This window comes from Pseudoliparis swirei, chromosome 13, assembly GCF_029220125.1.
Source record: "Pseudoliparis swirei isolate HS2019 ecotype Mariana Trench chromosome 13, NWPU_hadal_v1, whole genome shotgun sequence".
Classification (NCBI taxonomy): Eukaryota; Metazoa; Chordata; class Actinopteri; order Perciformes; family Liparidae; genus Pseudoliparis; species Pseudoliparis swirei.
The window spans coordinates 5,672,816-5,695,078 of NC_079400.1; the positions used below are offsets into that span (position 1 = coordinate 5,672,816).

The 22,263-nt window shown below is 40.6% G+C and overlaps 2 protein-coding genes across 2 annotated transcripts in view; one reads left to right on the forward strand and one right to left on the reverse strand.

The window, feature by feature from the left end:
- Positions 1-2,656: 2,656 nt before the first annotated feature.
- On the forward strand, positions 2,657-6,671 carry star2 (steroidogenic acute regulatory protein 2). The gene is made up of 7 exons (XM_056430254.1): positions 2,657-2,720; positions 2,855-2,962; positions 3,038-3,174; positions 3,309-3,467; positions 4,238-4,422; positions 5,307-5,400; positions 6,546-6,671. The coding sequence occupies exons 1-7, from the start codon at positions 2,657-2,659 to the stop codon at positions 6,648-6,650; spliced, it is 852 nt and encodes a 283-aa protein (XP_056286229.1). The 3' UTR covers positions 6,651-6,671.
- A 474-nt stretch (positions 6,672-7,145) lies between these two features.
- Positions 7,146-22,263, reverse strand: part of LOC130203847 (A disintegrin and metalloproteinase with thrombospondin motifs 14) — a 46,238-nt gene continuing 31,120 nt past the window's right edge. Inside the window, exons 8-22 of the mRNA XM_056430283.1 lie at positions 19,802-19,945; positions 19,491-19,623; positions 19,047-19,160; positions 18,733-18,881; positions 16,859-17,031; positions 16,520-16,653; positions 16,311-16,434; positions 15,387-15,467; positions 12,423-12,586; positions 12,165-12,330; positions 11,778-11,910; positions 11,423-11,630; positions 10,564-10,693; positions 9,527-9,634; positions 7,146-9,437 (exon numbers count right to left, since the gene is read on the reverse strand). Coding sequence (XP_056286258.1) covers positions 8,872-9,437; positions 9,527-9,634; positions 10,564-10,693; positions 11,423-11,630; positions 11,778-11,910; positions 12,165-12,330; positions 12,423-12,586; positions 15,387-15,467; positions 16,311-16,434; positions 16,520-16,653; positions 16,859-17,031; positions 18,733-18,881; positions 19,047-19,160; positions 19,491-19,623; positions 19,802-19,945 — 2,527 coding nt within the window. The 3' untranslated portion in view covers positions 7,146-8,871. The remainder of the gene's footprint in view (positions 9,438-9,526; positions 9,635-10,563; positions 10,694-11,422; positions 11,631-11,777; positions 11,911-12,164; positions 12,331-12,422; positions 12,587-15,386; positions 15,468-16,310; positions 16,435-16,519; positions 16,654-16,858; positions 17,032-18,732; positions 18,882-19,046; positions 19,161-19,490; positions 19,624-19,801; positions 19,946-22,263) is intronic.

The window sequence follows — 22,263 nt, forward strand, 5'->3', positions numbered from 1 at the left end:
CATGCTTCACTGTAGGGATGGTATTGGCCAGGTGATGAGCAGTGCCTGGTTTCCTCCAGACATGACGCTTGGCATTCAGGCCAAAGAGTTCAATCTTTGTTTCATCAGACCAGAGAATTTTGTTTCTCATGGTCGTTGAGTCCTTCAGGTGCTTTTTTGCCAACTCTAGGCGGACTGTCATGTGCTTTTTACTGAGGAGTGGCTTCCGTCTGGCCACTCTACCAAACAGGCCTGATTTGTGGAGTGCTGCAGAGATGGTTGTCCTTCTGGAAGGTTCCCCTCTCTTCATAGAACAACGCTGGAGCTCTGTCAGAGTGACCATCGGGTTCCTGGTCACCTCCCTGACGAAGGCCCTTCTCCCCCGATCGCTCAGTCTGGCTGGGCGGCCAACTCTAGGAAGAGTCCTGCTGGTTCCACACTTCTTCCATTTCCGGATGATGGAGGCCACTGGGCTCATTGGGACTTTCAATGCTGCAGAAATCTTTCTGTACCCTTCGCCAGATCTGTGCCTCGATACAATTCTGTCTCAGAGGTCTATAGATAATTCCTTGAACTTCATGGCTTGGTTTATGCTCTGATATGGACTGTCAACTGTGATACCTTATATAGACAGGTGTGTGCCTTTCTCAATCATGTCCAATCAACTGAATTTAGCACAGGTGGACTCCAATCAAACATCTCAAGGATGATCAGTGGAAACAGGATGCACCTGAGCTACATGTTGAGTGCCATGGCAAAGGCTGTGAATACTTATGTACATGTTATGTTTTCGTTCTTTATTTTTAACAGATTTGCAAAAATTAGCAAAAAACTGTTTTCACTTTGTCATTATGGGTTGTTGTGTGTAGAATGTTGAGGAAAATAATGAATTTAATCCATTTTGGAATAAGGCTGTAACATAACAAAATGTGGAAAAAGTGAAGCGCTGTAAATACTTTCCGGATGCACTGTATACACACACACACACACACACACACACACACACACACACACACACACACACACACACACACACACATTCCACATTCTACAATTATCAAATTAAATTCCTATTGAATTTGTTATGCCCTTCTAAGATTAGAAAAGATAAAGATAAACGCTGGAGGGAGATTCAGTTGTCATAACAGTGACAGTAATAAACTAAGTAATGGCATAGGTATGAGTAAATGAACAGAACCAAACAAAGATAATATAAATTTAGATAAAGTAAAACACTAAGCAGCTAATCCTCAAAATCAGCACTGGATCTCTCTACATAATGTTAACCCTCATTGTCCTTCAATAGATGCATGTACAACTACAATTAAATTAAATATATGACAGCATTATCATGCTTTTTATGTCGATGCTTATTATCATTGCCTTATAGAGATATACTCAATATGCTATTACATAAATTAAGGTCCATGCTTGTACAGACATCCCTTGAATCTTTAGGTGTGAGATGGCCCTGAAAAATATAACGAACGCCCCAAACACACCTTAACAAAGCTGCCTTTGAGGAAACTTAACAAAGCTTAACAAAGCTGCCTTTAGGGAAAATTATGAACCTTGTTTAATGCATAACAAGATCAAATAGTTGTATTGACTTTGAGTAATTATATATCAACCCATTTAATACTAGAATGGGCACTCGGTAGAGCGCATACCTTCACATTTCACAAGATTGGGCATTGAATTATGAACATTTTGGCATTAGTTGCATGCCAATTGGATAAAAATTGACCGTGCTATGGTAAAAAGAAGATTTTGACCTTTTCATGACCTTGACCTTTGACCCGATTGATCCCAAAATCTAATCAAATGGTCCCCGGATAATAACCAATCATCCCACCGAATTTCATGCGATTCGGTTTAATACTTTTTGTGTTATGCAAGTAACACGCATACAAATAAATAAATAAATACACGGCGATCAAAACATAACCTTCCGCATTTTCAATGCGAAGGTAAATATAGTCTTTTTGTGTGCATGCCTTTGGTGGTATTGTGAAATACAGTTGAACCTTTCCATGATCACCCAATAAGTCCACTTCCCCTATACCTGAACATTAGTTTTCCCTTTTCTTCAAAGAAGCAGATTTTCGTTTGAAGGACAGCCAGTCTAGAGTTATGCTTATTTCTTTAATAAAAGCTAGTGTGCCCCAGGAGGAAGAGGGGGTAGGTTTGTGTCTGTTTGCATGAAACTGTCCTTGAGGAAGACACTGAAATCCAATTTGCTGCTGATGGCCAGACCATGGCGCCAATGACGTGCGTGAGATGAGGCCATTTGTAAAGCCCTTTCTCCGGCAGATAGAAATCAATCAGAATCAGAATCAGAATCAGTTTGATTGGCCAAGTAGTTTGCACAAACAAGGAATTTGACTTGGTAAAGTGTCTCTCAGTGCTTACACAAAATATACATTACAACACAATACAATACAGAACAAACAAAAATGACGGTTGCAGTTCCCACTCAGTGCTCTAGTTTTACACATAGTAATTTCAAAAGCAAAAGAATGTCCTTTCTGCCTTTGGTCTAATGCTCTTGCCAAGCGTGGCCTTCGGAACAGGTCCTATCTTCTCTGGGCCTTATCTCACGAGGCGTCCTTCAGACGCCATATAAAGAGCAGAGACGCGTTCTGTTGCTTGGCTGTCACTGCCAAAATCAGACAAAATGCTGCCTGCTGTTGTAAAGCTCTGCTGTGGAATTTCCTACCCACATCTGAGGAATCTAACAGGTAAACAGTCTTAATAATCGGAGGAACGTTGGTTCTGGTATTTCCTTTTGATAAACATGTTGCACTCTGGGTAAAACAACTGAGCTTTTGTTTCTTTTTTTTTGCGTTTCTTAACCGTCATGTTAATCGTGCAGGACTTCAACGCACAGCCGTGGCAGTGATAGGCCAGGAGCTCACACACATGCAGCGCTGGGGACAGGTCCAACATCTCATCAGAACACATTCTCGATTAAAGCGTCACGGTAAAAATAATTGTGATTACATTCTGGTTTTTAGAGCACAGTTGTTGAACGATTAGTAAGAATAATCTTTTGCAGAGCCCAAACCTGAAGATGCAAGTCCTGTGCCTTTGAAAGAAGATCAGCTGCTCTATGTACAACGAGGACAAGACGCAATGGAGAAGGCTCTCTGTATGTTAGAAGACACGCAAGGATGGAAGTTTGAGATGACAGAGGTATCACCTGATCGATTTTAAGCATCCTTACTTGATTAATTATAATGTCTCATCTTCTCTAAAGTATATATTCCTCCAATTCTCACCAACCTGGTATGCTTATAGACATCTGCTTGTTTGTTATTCCTTTTCAGAGCGAGGGAGATGTGATCTGCAGCAAGGTGATACCGGGAACCGGGAAGGTCTTCAGGCTGGAGGCGGTCCTGGACGCCAGCGTGGACGAGCTCTACGACATCCTGTTTGTCCGAGTGGAGGAGATGCACCAGTGGAACCCGAGCATACAGCAGATCAAAGTGAGCGGCTGACCTTTGATAAATGGACATTTCATCGTCTGTGAAACTGTCACTTATAAAAAATACCATATTAAAGTAACATTATGCAACAATTGTACCTTAAAATAACAGCTTGAAAAAAATGGTGCCGCTACAATGAATTTTAATATGGTATTTCATCGGTATTTCATCTAAACTAAATGTTGTCATTCTTTTGGTTATGTTAGCATTCATCTCCGATATCACAATGAATAAAACTATGCAGTCATATTTATGTAAAATCTTTGAATATTCTTATCTTATCGGTTGACATAATTTCTTGGTTTCTGACTTCGTCTGGTCATCAATACAAGTGTATGCGAGGCTGCATCTATCGTAACTGGGTATTTACGACACTGAAGTAAACGTTAAATACTGAAGGGGGCGCTCCAAGGGAAACACTCCATTATGGGGCTTTAATGCCATTTAAAAGCTTGAGTTGAAATGTCCAAAAAAAAATTCAAGAGTTTTATTACGACTGCCCTGAGTAAAAAAATAAATTATTACATTGCAAGACCGCTCATTGCATTGTAATATAGTGCTATAGTGCATGTGTGTAGCAGCTATGGGTTGGTGGGTAGTATGTCCGTCTTTCAATCTGGGGGTTGCAGGTTCAATCCCCACCCTAGTCGTTGTGTCCTTGAGCAAGACACTTAGGAATGTAGGTCGCTTTGGATAAAAGTGTCAGCTAAATGACATGTATTTTCTGTAGTGTTTAACACACTACATTTTTCTATTGGTTTCTGTTGTAGGTTCTGAAGCATGTTGGACCCGAAACGATCGTCACTCATGAGATTTCAGCCGAGACAGCGGGAAATCTAATTGGTCAAAGGGATTTCCTGTGTGTCAGACACAGTTGCAAACAAAAGTCCAGAGTTTATCTTGGAGGAACAGCGATTGAGCTGGCGTCCTTGCCACCCCAGCCAGGCTTTGTGAGGTAGGACCCCATGCAGACTGTTTCAACTCCCCTTGAATCTCCATCTCATAATATACAGTGTCTGAGTAGTTATCTCAGTCTTACAGGTGGTAAGATGTCAACAACTTCCACTTTATACTAATAAATTAAGTGGATGGTTTTTGATTATCTCCAACATTTTAATGCGCTCTCACAGTTGTTATCAGTACTGGCTAAAACAATGGCCTTAACCGTCTGCTGTCATATCTCATGTTTGTGAGATACATGCTTTATCCGTCATGCAGATGTCAGAGAATCTTTAAGAATGTGGAAATAGAGGGATAGAACAAAAGATAACAAGTGTTTTTTCGTTTTCATCTTATGTTAAAAAATCCTTGTCTGGTGATTTCTTTTTGTAAAATAATATTTTCAGCATAACAAACTGTAAATGCTATTTCACTACAAATATTCTGTAAAAATAATTTTTTGTTGATAAAAAAAAAATCTAAAAAAAAAAAAAATCAAGTGTTTTTATGCTTCAAATTTAAAGTAATACTCTTGCTGGGTAAATGTTTCAGTCAATTAACAAGACTATACGTCTACAGCTTTGTGAGGCTGTACAGGCACAGCTGCTTTGAGCTACATGCCGGCTTCAGCTGACAATGCAACCATAATGACGTAGTCTAATGTTTACCATGTTCACCGACTTCATTTATTATAAGTGCATGGGATTGTGACATTTGCAAATTAGTATGACATTCAGGCCTAATACATTTTAAATTATGTATATAGCTTGATAATAAAAATAAAATGTGATTAGTTTAAGGATGTTTTAGGTTTGAAATAAAAATCTACATAATAAGCAAGCTCACAATCCATTATAAACCCTGCTTCAATACTTGTTGTTGACTTTGCTTTGTTTACAGAGCTGAGGATGGCCCAACCTGCATCATCATTCAGGCTCTGGACGAGGATATGGGAAAAAGCCACTTCACATGGCTTCTTAATATGGACGTTAAGGTAAATGAATATGTGCTGCATTTGCCAGTCCGTGAAGGATAAGGGTAGGAGATGCATCTGCAGACCTCTAATATGAGCAACATCCATTAATAGCGACAAACATCTGTGTAATACATTTATATTTCACAGATGCACTCCCATTTGTGCAATAATTATTTGAAGATGCTTTTTCCATTAAGCTCCGCTATCATTTTCTGCTTCAATAGACAAACAGATTAGTTTCAGAAGTAGCCGAGTGGATTCCATGGTTGGAAAAAGTACTCTGGTAACTGACAGTATGTACAAGTACAAATACAGTACAAAATGTACTTGAAATATTAAATGTAAAATAGGGCCAATGTGATGCCGCGTTCACACCAAAAGCGTTGCGAATGTTTTGCATTTAAAGTCAATGCACAGATGCGAAAATGGAGCTTCAGTAAATATTATTTTGTGAAACAATATTTGTATATATTATATTATATATTAATTTCGCATTTCCATTTCATTATCACTATTTAATTTGGAGTACTGTGTTACTATCTTTTAAAAAAGTGGATTATATACACTACCATTCAAAAGTTTGGGGTCATCCAGACAATTTCGTGTCTTCCATGAAAACTCACTTTTATTCATCAAATGAATTGAAAATTGAATAGAAAATATAGTCAAGACATTGACAAGGTTAGAAATAATGATTAATATTTGAAGTATTAATTTTGTTCTTCAAACTTCAAGCTCAAAGGAAGGCCAGTTGTATAGCTTATAGCACCAGCATAACTGTTTTCAGCTGTGCTAACATAATTGCACAAGGGTCTTCTAAGGCGATTAGCAAACACAATGTACCATTAGAACACTGGAGTGATAGTTGATGGAAATGGGCCTCTATACACCTGGAGATATTTCATTAGAAACCAGACGTTTCCACCTAGAATAGTCATTTACCACATTAACAATGTATAGTGTGTATTTTTGATTCATGTTATCTTTATTGAAAAAACAGTGCTTTTCTTTGAAAAAATAAAGACATTTCTAAGTGACCCCAAACTTTTGAACGGTAGTGTAAATAGAATTGGTATAATTAATGAAAACAATACTGCATATTACTATTACTCACTCTTTTGTTCACTGACAGCCACATGACATTGTTTTAACGTCGTTCTCAGGGCTGGCTGCCAAAGTCCATTGTCAATCAGGCTTTACCCCGAGCACAGCTGGATTTCACCAGACACCTCCGCAGACGTCTCACAGCGACCAGCACCCTGGGCTAATGGAGTCTCTAATGCAGCAGCACCCTGTCATTACTCAAAGGACAAGACTGGGTGATGGAAGCACGGTGACAGACCGGCCGCTGGGCACACGGCGGCCCTTTCAGCGAGAGTGGATCCGCTGCCCGGAGGAGACGCTCAGCTCCAGAGCTGGCAGACACCAGTCTCAGCAGCCCTTTGCCAGCATGGAAGATGTCAGCTGGTTCATAGGAATTAATGTCACAGAGTGTCACTCAAACCTCAAGATTTCCTGATAAGGAGTCATCACTTGTCTTTTGACACGCGCATCACTGAAGGACAACTGCACAAAACAAATAAAGTCCTTGAATGTGTCTATTTTGCCTGTTTTGAATACCACGGCACGAAACAGGTGGCTGCTCTCAACTCAAATAAAGTCATTTAACATATAAAGTCAGTCAACCAAAATATGGAAGTCAAACAAGAAAAAGCTGAATAATACAGGAAATAGAAATAACAGAAATAGAAATAACAAGAATCTTTGTTCTTTCAAACTTGTTTTACTTTGTTCTCCATACCACTTAAAAATTCAATAAATATTAACATTTAAAGCTTTCATTACGTATATACAAGAACTATACAATAAACATAATGATGTTATGAACTGCAATGCAGGAATGATGTAACAGTAGGACCAACCACAGTCTGTAGACTTACAGCATCGCCTGGATTTTTACAACTGCAATATACTTTCCGTTCAATTCCTGGTTGTTCATTTCTTCTCATCACTTGAAATTTACACTATATACATTATTATCTGAAAAATATATCAGTTACAAAAAAGATAACAATGACTTTGATTTTTTTTTCCTTAAATCTTTTTTTGTTTTTAAAACATTAGGTGACTGGCATCTACAAAGGCAGACAGAGGGCAGAGGGCACGCTACAGTGGGGTTGGCCTGTAGACGGTCAGGATTTTTTTTTACCGGTGACAATAATCACTGGTACGTTGGTTTTAGGAACAAATAACAAAAAAGAGCACCGGGGACAGAGAAGCTATGAGGCTCCTTGCCAGGAGTGATGTCTACGGAGTCTGGGGTGTGCCACTGGAATAATTATAGACTGTGTCTTATTATAAAACATTAGAAAAAGCATTGTCAATTTATTACGTTTGCATTTAAATGATAAGGCATGAGGGAGTGTCCAAAAGGAAATTATTCCCCTATCACCCCCTATGTTTTTTCATTTCTGTTCGAATGTAGATTAAACAAACAACATACAACATAATTAGCGAGAGTTGTTCAAATATTCGTAGAGAACGAAGCTAATTTCTTATCCCCACGTATCTACTTTTGCATTATGTGTTGATGCTTTTGATGGTTCTATGTGAAGCACTTTGAATGACCTTGTTGTTTAAATGTGTTGTATACATACACTTGACTTGCCTCATTATAGCTGTTATGTAATGCACTCTGCTGCCCCCCTCTGCTGAGCCAAGAGTCTCTGTTAATGCTCTGTGGGTTTGGAGGTTATTGAAGTTTTCGGTGTCACAACATTTACACATCTTGAAATCTGAGAACCGTCTTTAAATTAGAGCTATCATCAAATGGAAACTGGACAATAAATTAAACGGTTATTTAAAAGCTTAAAAAAACATGCATATTTTCGCAATTCTGGTTTTAAAATTCTACTAATTCTTGAAACAGAATTAGAAAGTACAAATATTAATCCCCGAATTTACTTTGCGTTATTTAATTCGTCATTAAAATTCAATATATTAACTCATTGTAATTGAGCACTGACAGGGTCTACAATTGTTCCGGCACACTCTAGTCTCCATAGTTGACACGTGCACCTACAAAACCATGGCCTTTGACCTCTCCTCGCATGTTCACAATACAAGTTCAATAGTAGTTCTAATGCACTTGAGAAAAAAGGATTACACAACTGTACACACATAAAAACATGAATGTAGCAATGCAGTCGTCACATTTTGAACACGCCTAGAAGTCGTTTACAGCACCTGACAACTTGTTTTTCTCTTCCATTTCATATTTGAAGCACAGAGGGCAGAGCGATGCTGCGCACAGATCACTGCAGTTTTGATGAGGTAACCATCTCTGGTCTGGTCTAAAATCTGGCATGGAAAAAAGAACAACCTTTGCAAAAAAAGAGAAAGAAAATATCGGCAGCAAGATGCTGCAAAGAGAAAGCTGACGTATGAGACCGTCTCACTGAGCAGCACGTCCACAACATCGCTCGCTGTTCATTGCTGAGCTGACAGGGTTCTGTGACTCGAGTCCCTCTCGGATCCTATATCGTCCCTTTTTGACCTGGCAACGACCGGGCCTAAAGTGCTGTTTGGACTGTGCTCTTTAGAGGCACTTCCACTGGAGTCCGCTGCGGGCCGCGGAGGCCCTGGAGGTAGAAGAGGCTCCGGGTCTGAGCCTCCTTTCCCAGCTGTGAGGAGGGAGTTGCTGGTGGGCCCCTGGGGAACAGCAGCACCTGTGGGCGGCAAGGCTTCAGCAGCGCCGGCGGTGGTTGGCGCCGGGGCAGTGGAGCGAAGCCGCCTGACGATCGCTTTCGTGGTTTGTGGCGGGCTCTGGGTCGTAGCGGGGGGAGGAGTCTTGATTAACGCAGGGCGAGACGGAGCGGAGGCGTCAGGTTCAACGGAGGCCACTCGGGTGTTATGGAGGTCAGGAGCATGGGTGGCGAGGTTTTCTTTCTTGTTGCAGGACTCACAACAAAGCTTATTATATCCTGGGATGGAACAATATCGGGCAAGTACCTCCATTTGACAGAAAATGGATTTATCCCCAAGACACGGCTCATCTGGTGAGAAGAGAGGAGAGGATATCACCAAGGATATCGAGAGGAAATGTGTTGACATTTCGATCAAACAGAACAACACGTCGACCTACTTGAGGAGATTTTGTGGACGGGGTTTTCAGGAGCCCTTTGGTGTACAGCTTCGTCTTTTGTTGTGGAGTTTTCCATCATTCCACCGGTGAGAGGAGACCCTGGTTGTCCTGGAATGGAGGACACAATGAAGCCCAAACATATTCCTAAATGAGAGAATGTACAGGAGCCACGAAACCCAAGAAAAGATATTGACAACCTCTTGCTACTTTAACCCTCCTGTCGCCTTCGGGTCAATTTGACCCGATTCAATGTTTAATGTCGGTGTTCTTTCGGGAGTCAACAAACAAACATAAAGTACCTCACACTTAAACTTGGAAAACAATATTAATTCGAATAATTTTCTGGAGATTTTAATAGCTGGGATCATATTGACCTCAAGGGTAAAATATGTTAGTAAATATAAAGGTAACAGGAGGGTGAAACATTGAATCGGGTCAAATTGACCCGAAGGCGACACAAGGGTTAAGAAAACCGTCGTCTTTATGGAGACCTCTCGTCACGCTTGGTAGAGCACTACCGTTACGATCTTTGTGTTTTTAACCAAAAACTCTACATGTACCACTGTGCTGGGACAAAGAAACACATTGACACCCACAAGTTCTTCAGAAGAAAGACATCTTTGTTCTAGTTTTTCAGTCTTTCTGCATCTATAATAACGGAATAAGGAAATGACCGGACCACCCTCTCCACCACCTCCTACAGGGACAGAGGAGTACTTTCTCCAAACGTCTCCTCACGCTCCGCTGCCACAAGGAGATACAGGAGAGAAGAACTGCTGCCGGCTATGAGGCTCTTCACAACAGTTCACCTTGCCCCCAGATCACCCCTTCCTATTTTTATTTTTTTTTTTTTTTTTTTTATTTTTATGTGCTGTGTTGGCTCAATTGGCTCCCCCTAATTAATTAATAAATCTATCTATCTATCTATCTTGATCAGGCCGAGGCAGATTATCCAACAGTGTTTGTAAAGCGAGAAGCAAGCAGTTCAATTTCTGAAAATTGTTTCCTAATTACAGATTAGTTTATTTGGATCTTACCTGGACAAGAAATTAGTTTGCAAATGAGGACTGTTTCTGACTTCTCGCCCTCGCATTCTCCGATGGTGTTGTCGCTGGCTTTGCACACCACCTGTCTTTGCTGAATCCCTTCGCCACAGGTCACTGAGCACTGCGACACCACCAACACACACCCACCCACACACACACACACACACACACACACACACACAGCTCTTACTGATATTTAAAAGGACTTCTTTTCTGCTGCTATAGTCTGAGCACCGCTCAGGAAATTCTCCAATTTTAGGAACTCAAATCGGCCCATTATGTCCCCAGGTATGTCAAAAATAGTAACAGCTAAATGGATGAAGTACAAAAAGCAATACAAAAAAATCTGATTTGCCAAAAATAATACGCCCTTCATGTACCAATGGGGACACTGTGGCTCAGTGGTGAGCAGGGGAGTCCTTCAATCAGAGTATCGGTGGTTCGATCCCCGTCTCTGCTCGCCCATGTCGATGTGTCCCTGGGCAAGACACTTAACGCCAAATTTGCTCCCGTAGCTGAGCTCAGTGTAAGCATGTTAGTTAATGCTGATGTTCAGGTGGAACCTTGGCTCCTCCCCTCAGTGTATGAATGGGTGGATGATGTCATGTAGTGTCAATGAGTGGTCGGAAGACTAGAAAAGCGCTCAAGCGCATGTACCAAGGTTACTCAGCATAATATGTTGGAAATTTGCAACGATGTAACTTTACCAGTCTTCCCATAAGTGAATTTAAGAAAACAGGATTTGGTTGCACGGTTTCTGTGAGTAAATTCTTCTTGGTTACTACTGACAACTCATTCACTAAATCTGGTTGTAGCATGAAATCTCATCCCCAAACACTCGCTAACTCACCTGAGACCACGCCCCTGTCCTCCACTGGGCGGGGCACGTGGTGTGGTTACAGGACCTCCTCGTCTCGGGCCGATCCTCGGTGCAGTGTTTGCTGTGGACGGGCCTGTTGGTGCCGTTGTGGAGCGCCTGCATGCACTGCACCACCCTGGTCTGGTAGCCCAGCTTCCCGCAGGTCTTACTGCAGGGACTCCATTCCTCCACCACCCACCTGTCAGCACAGCGGGCTCGTTTTGAAAAAAGGTTTTTCTGACATGAAAAACACCTACGTTCTATGTCAGGGTGGACATGTGAAGCATTTATTACCCCGTTAATCCAGCAGTTCAAATAGTACTATCTTAAACTGGAGGGCACTCACGTGGGCTGGTTGCACTCTTGGACGTTGCAACGTTTGCGGATGGGTTTGGGCTTTTTGCTGGTTTCACAAAAGTTTCGATGTACCAAGCGGCTGTCACTCTTCCTCCTGCATCCATACTTAGTGTACTGTATGCCTGAACAATGGAATTTGTACACATTTAATCTTCCAGCAAGATGAGACAGACATTATTAGAATCTGACATACCGATCGGCAGAGAAAATATTTACACTGGAAAATTGCGAAACGCCGTCAATTCATTTTCTATGAATTATTCAGTGACACCAGAAAACTGTATATTCATCATTGCAGTTTTCTCGACACACAGCAGGTAACGATGTGCAGCTCGAATTAACTTTGTTTTACAAATAAGCACGTGCACTCACTGACCTCCCCCGCAGGGTTTGGAGCACTGAGACCAGCTCTTCAGTGCCCACTCGTACGTGTCGAGTTCAGCCAGAAGGACATTGTTGTTGGTAATTAGCGGTAACAGGTCCTCATGTATGATATACTTATATGTCAGGCTTATTTTGGCATCTTCTTCTTGGGGAATGACCTGCAACAAGGTGAAGTTAGTTAGCAAAGCCAAAGAAACTCCGGACAAAAGTCCAAAGTAAAGAGCGATGATCCTGTTCCGGGAACACTCACCAGCACGACAATGCCCTCATGCAGAGGACCGGTTGCTTTCAGGATCTCCTTCGCACCATCGAGAGAATACTCCCACTGCAAGCCATTCTCGATGAAAGTCTTCGTTTCAGCGTCTTCACTTTTTGCATTCAGTATGAAGTTACCAGTAACTTGATTCTTCACAGCTGTCAGTAATGACCAAAAAAGAAGGAAAAAAGGTTAGGCATGTGTGGTGGGAAAGAATGTGTGCACGTCATGTAGTTTTTAGCTTCATTCATTAAAAATCTTAGAAAACGGACAGAGATTGGTGATGAACCCCTCCCCCCCCCCCCCCCCTGCACAAACAACCTCAAAGATTTTCCTTCAAGCAGGGAACATGCCAGTATGTATTTAGAGATGTTTTGCGCTAGCCAACAGTAATTACTCCAAGTTGTGTGTCATTTCTTCTTCCCATGAGCTAATAAAACCCAGGGAGGACATGAGTGGAGTAAAGAGTGGAGGAAGGGTTTGGGCAGAATGCCACTGGGATCCTGACACATCATCAGTTGTACAGAGAGATATTCTAAGATGAGCAATATGAGTGCGTCACTGCTTCTCACACCTGAAGATATTTTAGAGATACGGTCTTATTACTTGTGACACATTGTTTTATACTGAAAATTGCATTTACAGATTAATTCTTCATGTTCCCCCCAACTCTGCATCTACAAGAAAAAAAGAAATCTACAACTTGATGTATCCCCGTGGGGAATTTTTTCTCTGCATTTGACCCATCCTTAGTTATCAAGGAGCAGTGGGCTGCAGGGAAGCACCGGGGAGCACCTGGGGGTTCAGGGTCTTGCTCAAGGACACTTCGACATGCAACTATGGGGAGAGCGGGGATCAAACCGGGTAGCTTGTGTTTACGGGACGACCACCTATCCCCATGAGCTACAGCTCAAATGGAAAGTAATTTTCCCGACAGTGTAACTTTAATCAGAAGGCTAGTTTTTCTTTTCATATGAACACTATACCATCTGTGATATACGATAATTGCTCTGAGAAATATACAAATCCACCGGGAGAAGACATCTGATGAAAGGCGTCTCACATTTATGCTGTATGTTAAATTAAGTGCTATTTATTACACAGTCATCAGTAATCAACGCTTTGATTCACAGCAACTGCAAAAGTTTGAAATTCAGATGTGCAAACACAAACGGAAACTTAATCGTGCACCGATGTGGATAACAGGGTGAGTGATTTTGACAAATTCCCAGAAACACAAACACCACAGCGGGCCATCCCTCCTCGCTCGACATATTGCATGATATTTATTTATGGCATTTAATCTCCTCTCCACTGAAAAATCTATCTTTTGAGTGTTAAATATGCTCTTTAAGTTCCAAAGCTGCTCCTAAAAGCCCCTTTGAGAAAGACAACAGGTGTAGTCAGGGTGGATTCACAGCAGTGAGAATGAATTTGAGCTCTCACACAGAGTAAATTCAATCAACTACAGCCAAGTCGCAATACAAACAGTGTTAACCGTGTTTGTCCATCTCCCATGTAACCAGCAGGACATTGCTTGTACAATAAGTCAGTCGGACTCACCAAACCCTCTTAAACACACACACACATTGCTTGTTTTACCTGACAAGCAATGCCTCCGGAGTCGGTGAGATTTATTCAGAGGCATAACCGACACCTCACATTTAATTAAAAAAAATGTAAATGTTACCTAAGAGTCAAAATAATTCAAGAGTTTAAAGATCTTGTACTCAAAATAAGCTATTAGTAATAGCTGCCAACAATGTGTCATTCGGGAAATGTTGTACTGTCACAGGAATAAAGACGGAACGTCTTTTAATAAGCAAAGCGGTCCTTGAGTCAAATAGGAGGCGGTTAAAGGGGACGAGACATTCATGGAGATGGACGTAGAATATATGTTACACTGTTGGGTGCCGCAATACCCCCCCCCCCCCCCACACACACACACACACTGACACACTGACACAGTGAACTTACTGATGACTTTTTATTTTAATTGTTTACAATTTCTTTTTGCTGATTTTGGCAATTTATTAAAACTCGAAATGTACTCAGATTGTGGCACCAGTCAAACAAGTGTTTTCTAATTCTATGTATGAGAACATTGTTGAGTTAATTGAGTCATACACTACCATTCAAAAGTTTGGGATCACTTAGAAATGACTTTATTTTTCAAAGAAAAGCACTGTTTTTTCAATAAAGATAACATTAAATTAATCAGAAATACACTCTCTACATTGTTAATGTGGTAAATGACTATTCTAGGTTGAAGTGTTTGGTTTCTAATGAAATATCTCCATAGGTGTATAGAGGCCCTTTTACAGCAACTATCACTCCAGTGTTCTAATGGTACATTGTGTTTGCTAATCGCCTTAGAAGACTAATGTCTGATTAGAAAACCCGCGCAATTATGTTAGCACAGCTGAAAACAGTTATGCTGGTGATATAAGCTATACAACTGGCCTTCCTTTGAGCTTGAAGTTTGTAGAACAAAATTAATATTTCAAATATTAATCATTATTTCTAACCTTGTCAATGTCTTGACTATATTTTATATTCATTTGATAAATAAAAGTGTGATTTTTCATGGAAGACACGAAATTGTCTGGGTGATCCAAAACTTTTGAACGGTAGTGTACATGTCGGTTAAGAGAAAATGTGTCTGTGTGTGTTGTTCTTGAATGAGGCTCATATTTTTTAAATATGTTTTTAATCCATTATATCGAAGTGTTGACATCAATCTTACAGACAAATATTTGTCACTTTACTTTTACCAGATAAATTCAATTAAGATTACGAAATCCTTGTTCCAAGGAAGTTGAACTTGGGGAACCTGTGCTCCGAAGTCATACATCTGTTCATACAAGCTCAGAGACGCGGTTGTTCACAAACCAAACATGTAGCTGAGCATCAATAGCATCGTGTGTTTCCATGGTTGGCAAAAAATGGAAGACTCACCAATTATATGAGGGGACATCTCATTCTCCTCGATGACAATGTGGCGTGCTCCTATTGGGATGTCGAACATTTTCAGCATTCCTAAAAAGACAAACAGACACGGCAAAGTTCAACTGGGAGTTCATTCTGGGCTGGAATAAGAGCCAATCATTTATGAATTCAGACGAAAAGCTTTGATCATATGTTTGATTATAGCATGAGGGTGGTCTTAAAAGAATGGGAAGCTGGTTGTAAGGCCTCTGGTTTAATTTACTAATGTTTACTTTAACTACTATAACTAATATATACAGTATATATATACATTTCTGGAATAACTCCAGTATTGAGCTAGAGCGCTGTACACAGCAGTCGCTTAACGGCCTGCAATGTAATCTATTGAAGCAAGCAGGCATCGTCATCTACGTCCACTTTAATGTGTTTGTTTTCGCCATGACAAGCTGTGATTGTTATTAGAAGCGTCTGATAGTTTCAAGAGTCAAGCTCAAGTAGAAGGCAAGTTCTTAAGACGTCAACGTGAGTACAGAAGGCTTGGCGTAGCGTTATTTAAAAGATATTCACTGCCGTGGCTGAATTATTCTAACACGATTACACAACAAGTCTTCCCCTTGAGTGAGACTTGGACAACATAACAAACAGAGCGAAAGGTCAAGCAAAAGGTCAGCAAACATTTGATTTCTTTGTCAGGACCTTTCGATAAGGATGTTTTTAGGAGTGAAAAAAAAGCTTTCAGGGAAATTAACGTGACATCGACACTGCTGCTCACTTGCCCTCGCAGCTTGCTTTGAAGCACTATCCCTCATTACTGGACAACATGCTTTGCCCTGCATTGGCTACTTAAGTGACATAAACACGGACAAATAGCATGACTGAAATCCTGTCGTCTCATATAGTGACTCGTCTAAAGCTCACGCCGCTGATAATTACCATTCTTTTTGGGCGTCTTGGTGAGTGTCAGCTTCACGGTGCGACAGTGGGAGTTGTCCCCCTCACACACTCCACATTTGTCCTCGTTTTTGTAGGAGCCGACCTCCTTGTCGCAGCCTACATGCTGTGAGGGTGTGGATCAAAGAAAGTCAATCAAATCAGTGCAAGACATGTGTTTGTGCCGACATGTGGTTTCCGTAGAGACGTACCAGACACTCTCCTCGGGCGCACACGCTGAAGGGCTCGGAGTAGCTGCAGCGGGTCCCATCGTGCATCACCTGGTTCATGAACACCACCTCTCCCGTTTCCTTCGACTTGCAGCTCAGCTCACATTTTCGGGCCTCTGAAAACCCAAGTGCACATGCAAATGTCTTCAGAATATGAGGAGGACAACAACAGGACACGGAGGAGCGATAACGATAACACCCACCTGAGTCTATATATGCTTGAGAGCAGTTGGACCTGCAAATGTAATCTGACCTCTTGTTGCTTTGCAAAACGAATGAAAGAATAGCTCTGAATGAGAGATACACTTGGTACAGACTTACCATCTGGGTGCTCGTACGGGAGCCAGGAGTGCTTGATGTTTTTGTGGTATTTGTTGCTCCGCTGGATACACTGCTGAGCACGGAAGTCTTCATAAGGGCCAGCACACTCCTCCGTGTTGCAAATCTGGTAGTCAAAAGCAGAGCTGGGGCAATCTCGACCTCCGTAGGCAGGCCTGAGAAGTAACAAAATGCATGATATTCCCAAAGATTGTCCAAATAACAAATAAAATGACGAATTACCCTTTCGATCCATTATCTACTCTCTTAACCCTTGTGTTGCCTTCGGGTCATTTTGACCCGATTCAATATTTAACCCTCCTGTCGCCTTCGGGTCAATTTGACCCGATTCAATGTTTAATGTCGGTGTTCTTTCGGGAGTCAACAAACAAATATAAAGTACCTCACACTTAAACTTGGAAAACAATATTAATTCTAATAATTTTCTGGAGATTTTAATAGCTGGGGTCATATTGACCTCAAGGGTAAAATATGTTAGTAAATATAAAGGTAACAGGAGGGTGAAACATTGAATCGGGTCAAATTGACCCGAAGGCAACACAAGGGTTAAACTACTTGTATACCATATATTTTATTATAATTCATCCTTCTCCTATGGGGTCAGACAATTAAAAATGCACACAGAGAGACAAACACGAAGATTCACAATGCGCACAGAACAATTCACGAATATATAAAATGTACAAATGCACGCAGAGCGATTCACAAATACATTCCACGTCAATAAATTACGATTTATATAAATGTTTTTAAAAAATCACAAATATATTTATGCATTTCTATGTGGATTTATCTCATCTGTTTGTTGATTTATGTGTATTTATTTGTGGATTTGTGGATCGCAAATCCACATCAAATAGACAAATCCACATAGAAATGCATAAATATATTTGCGATTTATCTTTTACATTTATCGAAGTCATCATTTATTTACGTGTGCATTGGAATGTATTTGTGAATCTCCGTGTTTGCATTTGTGCGTCTCTCTGTGTGCATTTGCAATTATTTAGACTGATCTGACCCCATACTCTCCCTCCATATCCTTTTGAGACACCTCCCTTTTTATGAGGAGGTAATGAGAGTCTGTGTTACTTAACCCTTGTGTTGCCTTCGGGTCATTTTTTTATTGATCATCACCTCCCCCCGCTTTAGGATTAATTTTGACCATTCAATGTAAAATGTCATTGTTCTTCGGTAGTCACAAAACAAACAACAAGTGCCTCACATAAAACTTTAAAAACAATATTAATTCTAATAATTTTAATTTTCTTTTAATTGCTGGCGTCAATTGAACCCAAAAAAATAAAAAAAATAAAAATAAAAATATAAGGAGGTGGAAGGAGGGAAAAAGTCAAAATACAAAAAAATGACCCAGGAGGATTGTGTAATATAATGACCCTAAAAAAAGTTAATTAGAGAAAAACGGACATTTAAAAGTCCATAATTAATCAGAATAGTGACGGTTCTAACATTAATAAAAATGCTTCATGATATCCTGTCGGAGGTAAGTATTAAACTAAAGTACTAAACTAAACTAAATGTGCTAAAAATGTCATCACGTAAAAACTTAATATAAACAGTAACATATTGGCAGAAGTAGACACACAGTAGCTCAAACTCTTGAACACTTTCAAGTCAAGTTTTTGTGAAAGCAACCATAATTAAAGCTAGTGCTGAATCAAAAACTCTGCCTGCTCTCCAGCTCTGCATTCACACTTTTACGGCATGTCGTCATGTGTTGGACGAACGCGCTGAGAGCATATTTTAACTATTCGGCCACTGAAAGAGGAGATGATTTTGTTTCAGAGCGTTCTCTTGGTCTCGCCACTCTGAATCCTCGTCGCCGCAGCACTCACGGAGGGTTGTTGCACTGTCTGCTGCGGGAGCGAACTCCACCTCCACATGTTCTGGAGCAAGAGCTAAACTTTGACCACGAGCCCCAACTCCCATCGTGGCCCTGAGGCTGCTGGCTGGATCTCCAGATGCAATGGCCCTTGAAGCACCACTGAAAATAAGACAAATACAGAGAAAAGGAGGTAAAAAGGTCCAGGCGAATGCCATTTGGAACCATTTCCAGCTTTGGGGTTTTCTCTCTCCTTCTTTACTCCAGAGAGCTGCACTGTACAAAAACAACATCATAATGCAAAGCTGATTCAGAGAGATTTCCCACCTTTCCTGGTGCACACTCTGTTCCATCCACCGGAGGACCTTTTTTGGTTTTACAAAAGTACTGGTTGTCGGGGTGACTGCACCACAGTTGCTTGCAAGGGTCATAGGTTCGAAACTAAATGAGAAAACAGCAATTTTGAGCTTCAGTTATTTTTTTTGTATCATCACACTCGGCTGAATCTCAGATGTATTTGAATTATTTCTATTTTTTTAGGCACATTCTTAAATTACTCCATCTCTCAAAGGAGCTTCAATGTTTAATTTCCGTGTCTTCATCTGTTTACATATTCTTTAATGGCACTCTATCATTGTATAATTACCTCTTGTGCATAACAGGTTCTCTGGTCATGTAATAGTCATTAAGTGAGCATTACTGCTTACTCAAGGGGATAGTTAAAATCAATTAATGAATATATTGGAGATTACACAGGTGTGAAGGACTTACAGCGGTGCACATTTTATAGCCAACACCAAAATCAAATCGGCATTGCTCGTCCATAGAATAATTGATCCCAGGGAGCTCAGGAAGCTTAGGCCACTTTTGTTCAAAGGGGTCATCCAGCAGGCAGTCATAGGAGCTGAAGAAAAGATCAGAATAATAGAGTAATACACCGTTTCTGAGATACTTGGAGAATGTACCAGATAAGGAGAATCGGACGACAAAAAACATTGAGCTGCTCCACACAGTAGCTCTGCAGCCTAGAATCAATATGGACAGAACATGACAAGTGATGGAGTGGAATAAAGAGAACGTACTGGATGTATCGATTGAGCTCCTGCTTGCTGCAACGTGACCAGTGATAGCGGTGGAAAGCTGCTTGGACAAGTGGTGCCATGATGCTGCCCATACTGGTCTCATCTGCACAGCGGTTCCCCTGGCCGTCGTGCTCCATGCCGAGCCTGATGGGACAAAAGCAAGTTTATTGAGCAGGAGGAGAGAGAGAGATCTATCGGAGAAATGAAGGCCAAGAGCCAAATTCAATACTTATTGAAGACTGATTTAAAAGTGTCAAGTATTAAAGGTTGGCCTTAATCCGTCAGGTTTGTCCCAATCCAAAACCATCGATTTGTTCCATCTTTTATGAAGGGCAAGTTCTTAAGCCGCAACTAAAAACGCGGATGCAACGAGAAGTTTGTTATTCTTTGCTGAATAAAAAATAACTAAAAGTGCCACGGTTAAAAGACAATACAAACTACACCAGATGCTTTCTTCTAAAAACTAGATGAGATGATGATTGTCAAAGAGTAGCAGGGCTCTAGCAGTACTACTACAGTTACATGTTTTCCCTCTGAGCTCTTTAGTACAGCTCTGTTGGTTAAATCACTCTAAAGACATTGGCACATTAAATTACATTACATTAAATGTCATTTAGCAGATGCTTTTATCCAAAGCGACTTACACATACAGCTAGGCCTTGTAAGATTACGTGTGACTAGCCATTGACACAGCGACAACGCCTAATGGGAGCAGCGCTTGTTAAATGCCAACAGAAGAATTTACATATGTCCTGGCTCCTCAGTGGTGGAATGAGCTCCCCACTGACATCAGGACAGCAGAAAGTCTCTACATCTTCCGCCGGAGACTGAAAACACCTTTTTTCTATATATGGATTAAAAAACACATTTTTGCACTCAGGCACTTAAATAGCTCTTACTTATTATGGTTTTTGTAGTTCGACTATGTTGAGAAATGTTACTTCCCTGTTTCTGTTGTTCTTTCTTTTTTAGTTTGTTGAAAATGCACTATTTGTATGTCGCTTTGGAAAAGCTGCTGCTAAATGTAAATGTGTAAATGTAATAACATATTGTCTCTTGAATTTCTCGGAAATGATGGCCTTTTCATTTTACTGGTAGGTAATCATGTCCTTTTCAAAATACAGATCAAAGAACCCTGGAACATACATCAGCTGTCCATGGCCACTCATTAAAGATCCCCAAGGAAAAAACCCACTGATGAGAAAGCTGGCGGAGCAGGAGCGGCGGCAGCATGCTGCTCGCATATGTCTTGTATTTGCACTGACAATCAACTGAAATGCCACGAGGAGGTCATGAATTAACATCCTGCAATCTGTCATGCTTGATTCCAGTGGGATCTGATAACACATGCATTCTCAAAGTTTGATTTAAAGAGCAATTCAAGTCCATGACACAGATATTTGTGGCCTATGTGTCTCTACATGGTGTGAAGGCTTTGCCTGGGGTGAGGACCTCCACACCAAACCTGAGCTGTTTATTGGAGGCAGTGTTTCATTACGTTTAGGCTTTCGGAAGAGAAAACTTGTGCAAGATGAAGATGGGCTGGGTGAAATGTAACAACATGGTGAAATGTGCTAAAAGGTAGGAGCATATTCCTATTTAGGTCAAGTAATTATGTGAAATGAAGCTGTGGCCCCTAGTTTAAACCCATAATCACTGTGAATGATAATGAATGATAATGTACATGTAGGTGCTTCTTGATGCAAACAAATACAGCAATTACCAGATTCTCACATTTTTTCTTATGCTCAAGATAACACTGCCAGCATGTGACTTGAGCAATTATAGGCATTGATAGGTACATCATTTAACTCACAACTGATGGGGGAGGTAATCAAAGAAAGTACTTTATATCAGGAAAACAGTCTGATTTGATTGAACCCCACGGTAACGTACATTTTAACTTATTAAACAATGGGACCCTCGTCATTTCACTCCATTAGCCATCTGCTGTATATTATCTACATAAATAATTATTTTGATTTTAACAACGTCATCGATCAAGCTATTTTATACGCGAAACTATGTCCAGTATGTTTTCATTATTTTCTATCTGTTTTGATATGTTTGAATGTTAGGTGTGTTAGGTTGTAGTGGATTTTATGTACACTTACACATGTAAATAAGGAGTCTTATGTTTTAAATAATGCATATAGAAAGATAATTTACATAGTGAATATTAGGGAGGAATATTCCGATTAATGTATTAAGAAGCATAGACAAGTATGATCACTGTATTATATGTGTAACTGTAATGTTGATTTTATGAGGTTTATTGTTATCACAACTGTAGGATGTGGACAGTATGAATGAGATTGGTTTTATTATGGTAGAGGTGCGTTTCCCTTGAGATCCTAGCTGGTTTCCTGTTTAGGCTCTTATTCTGAAGTCTAAAACCGGGGGTAGGGCTCTAGACCTGAAGCGGAAAGCAGCTGTTACCTCTCTTGGCGCGAAGCTCACTC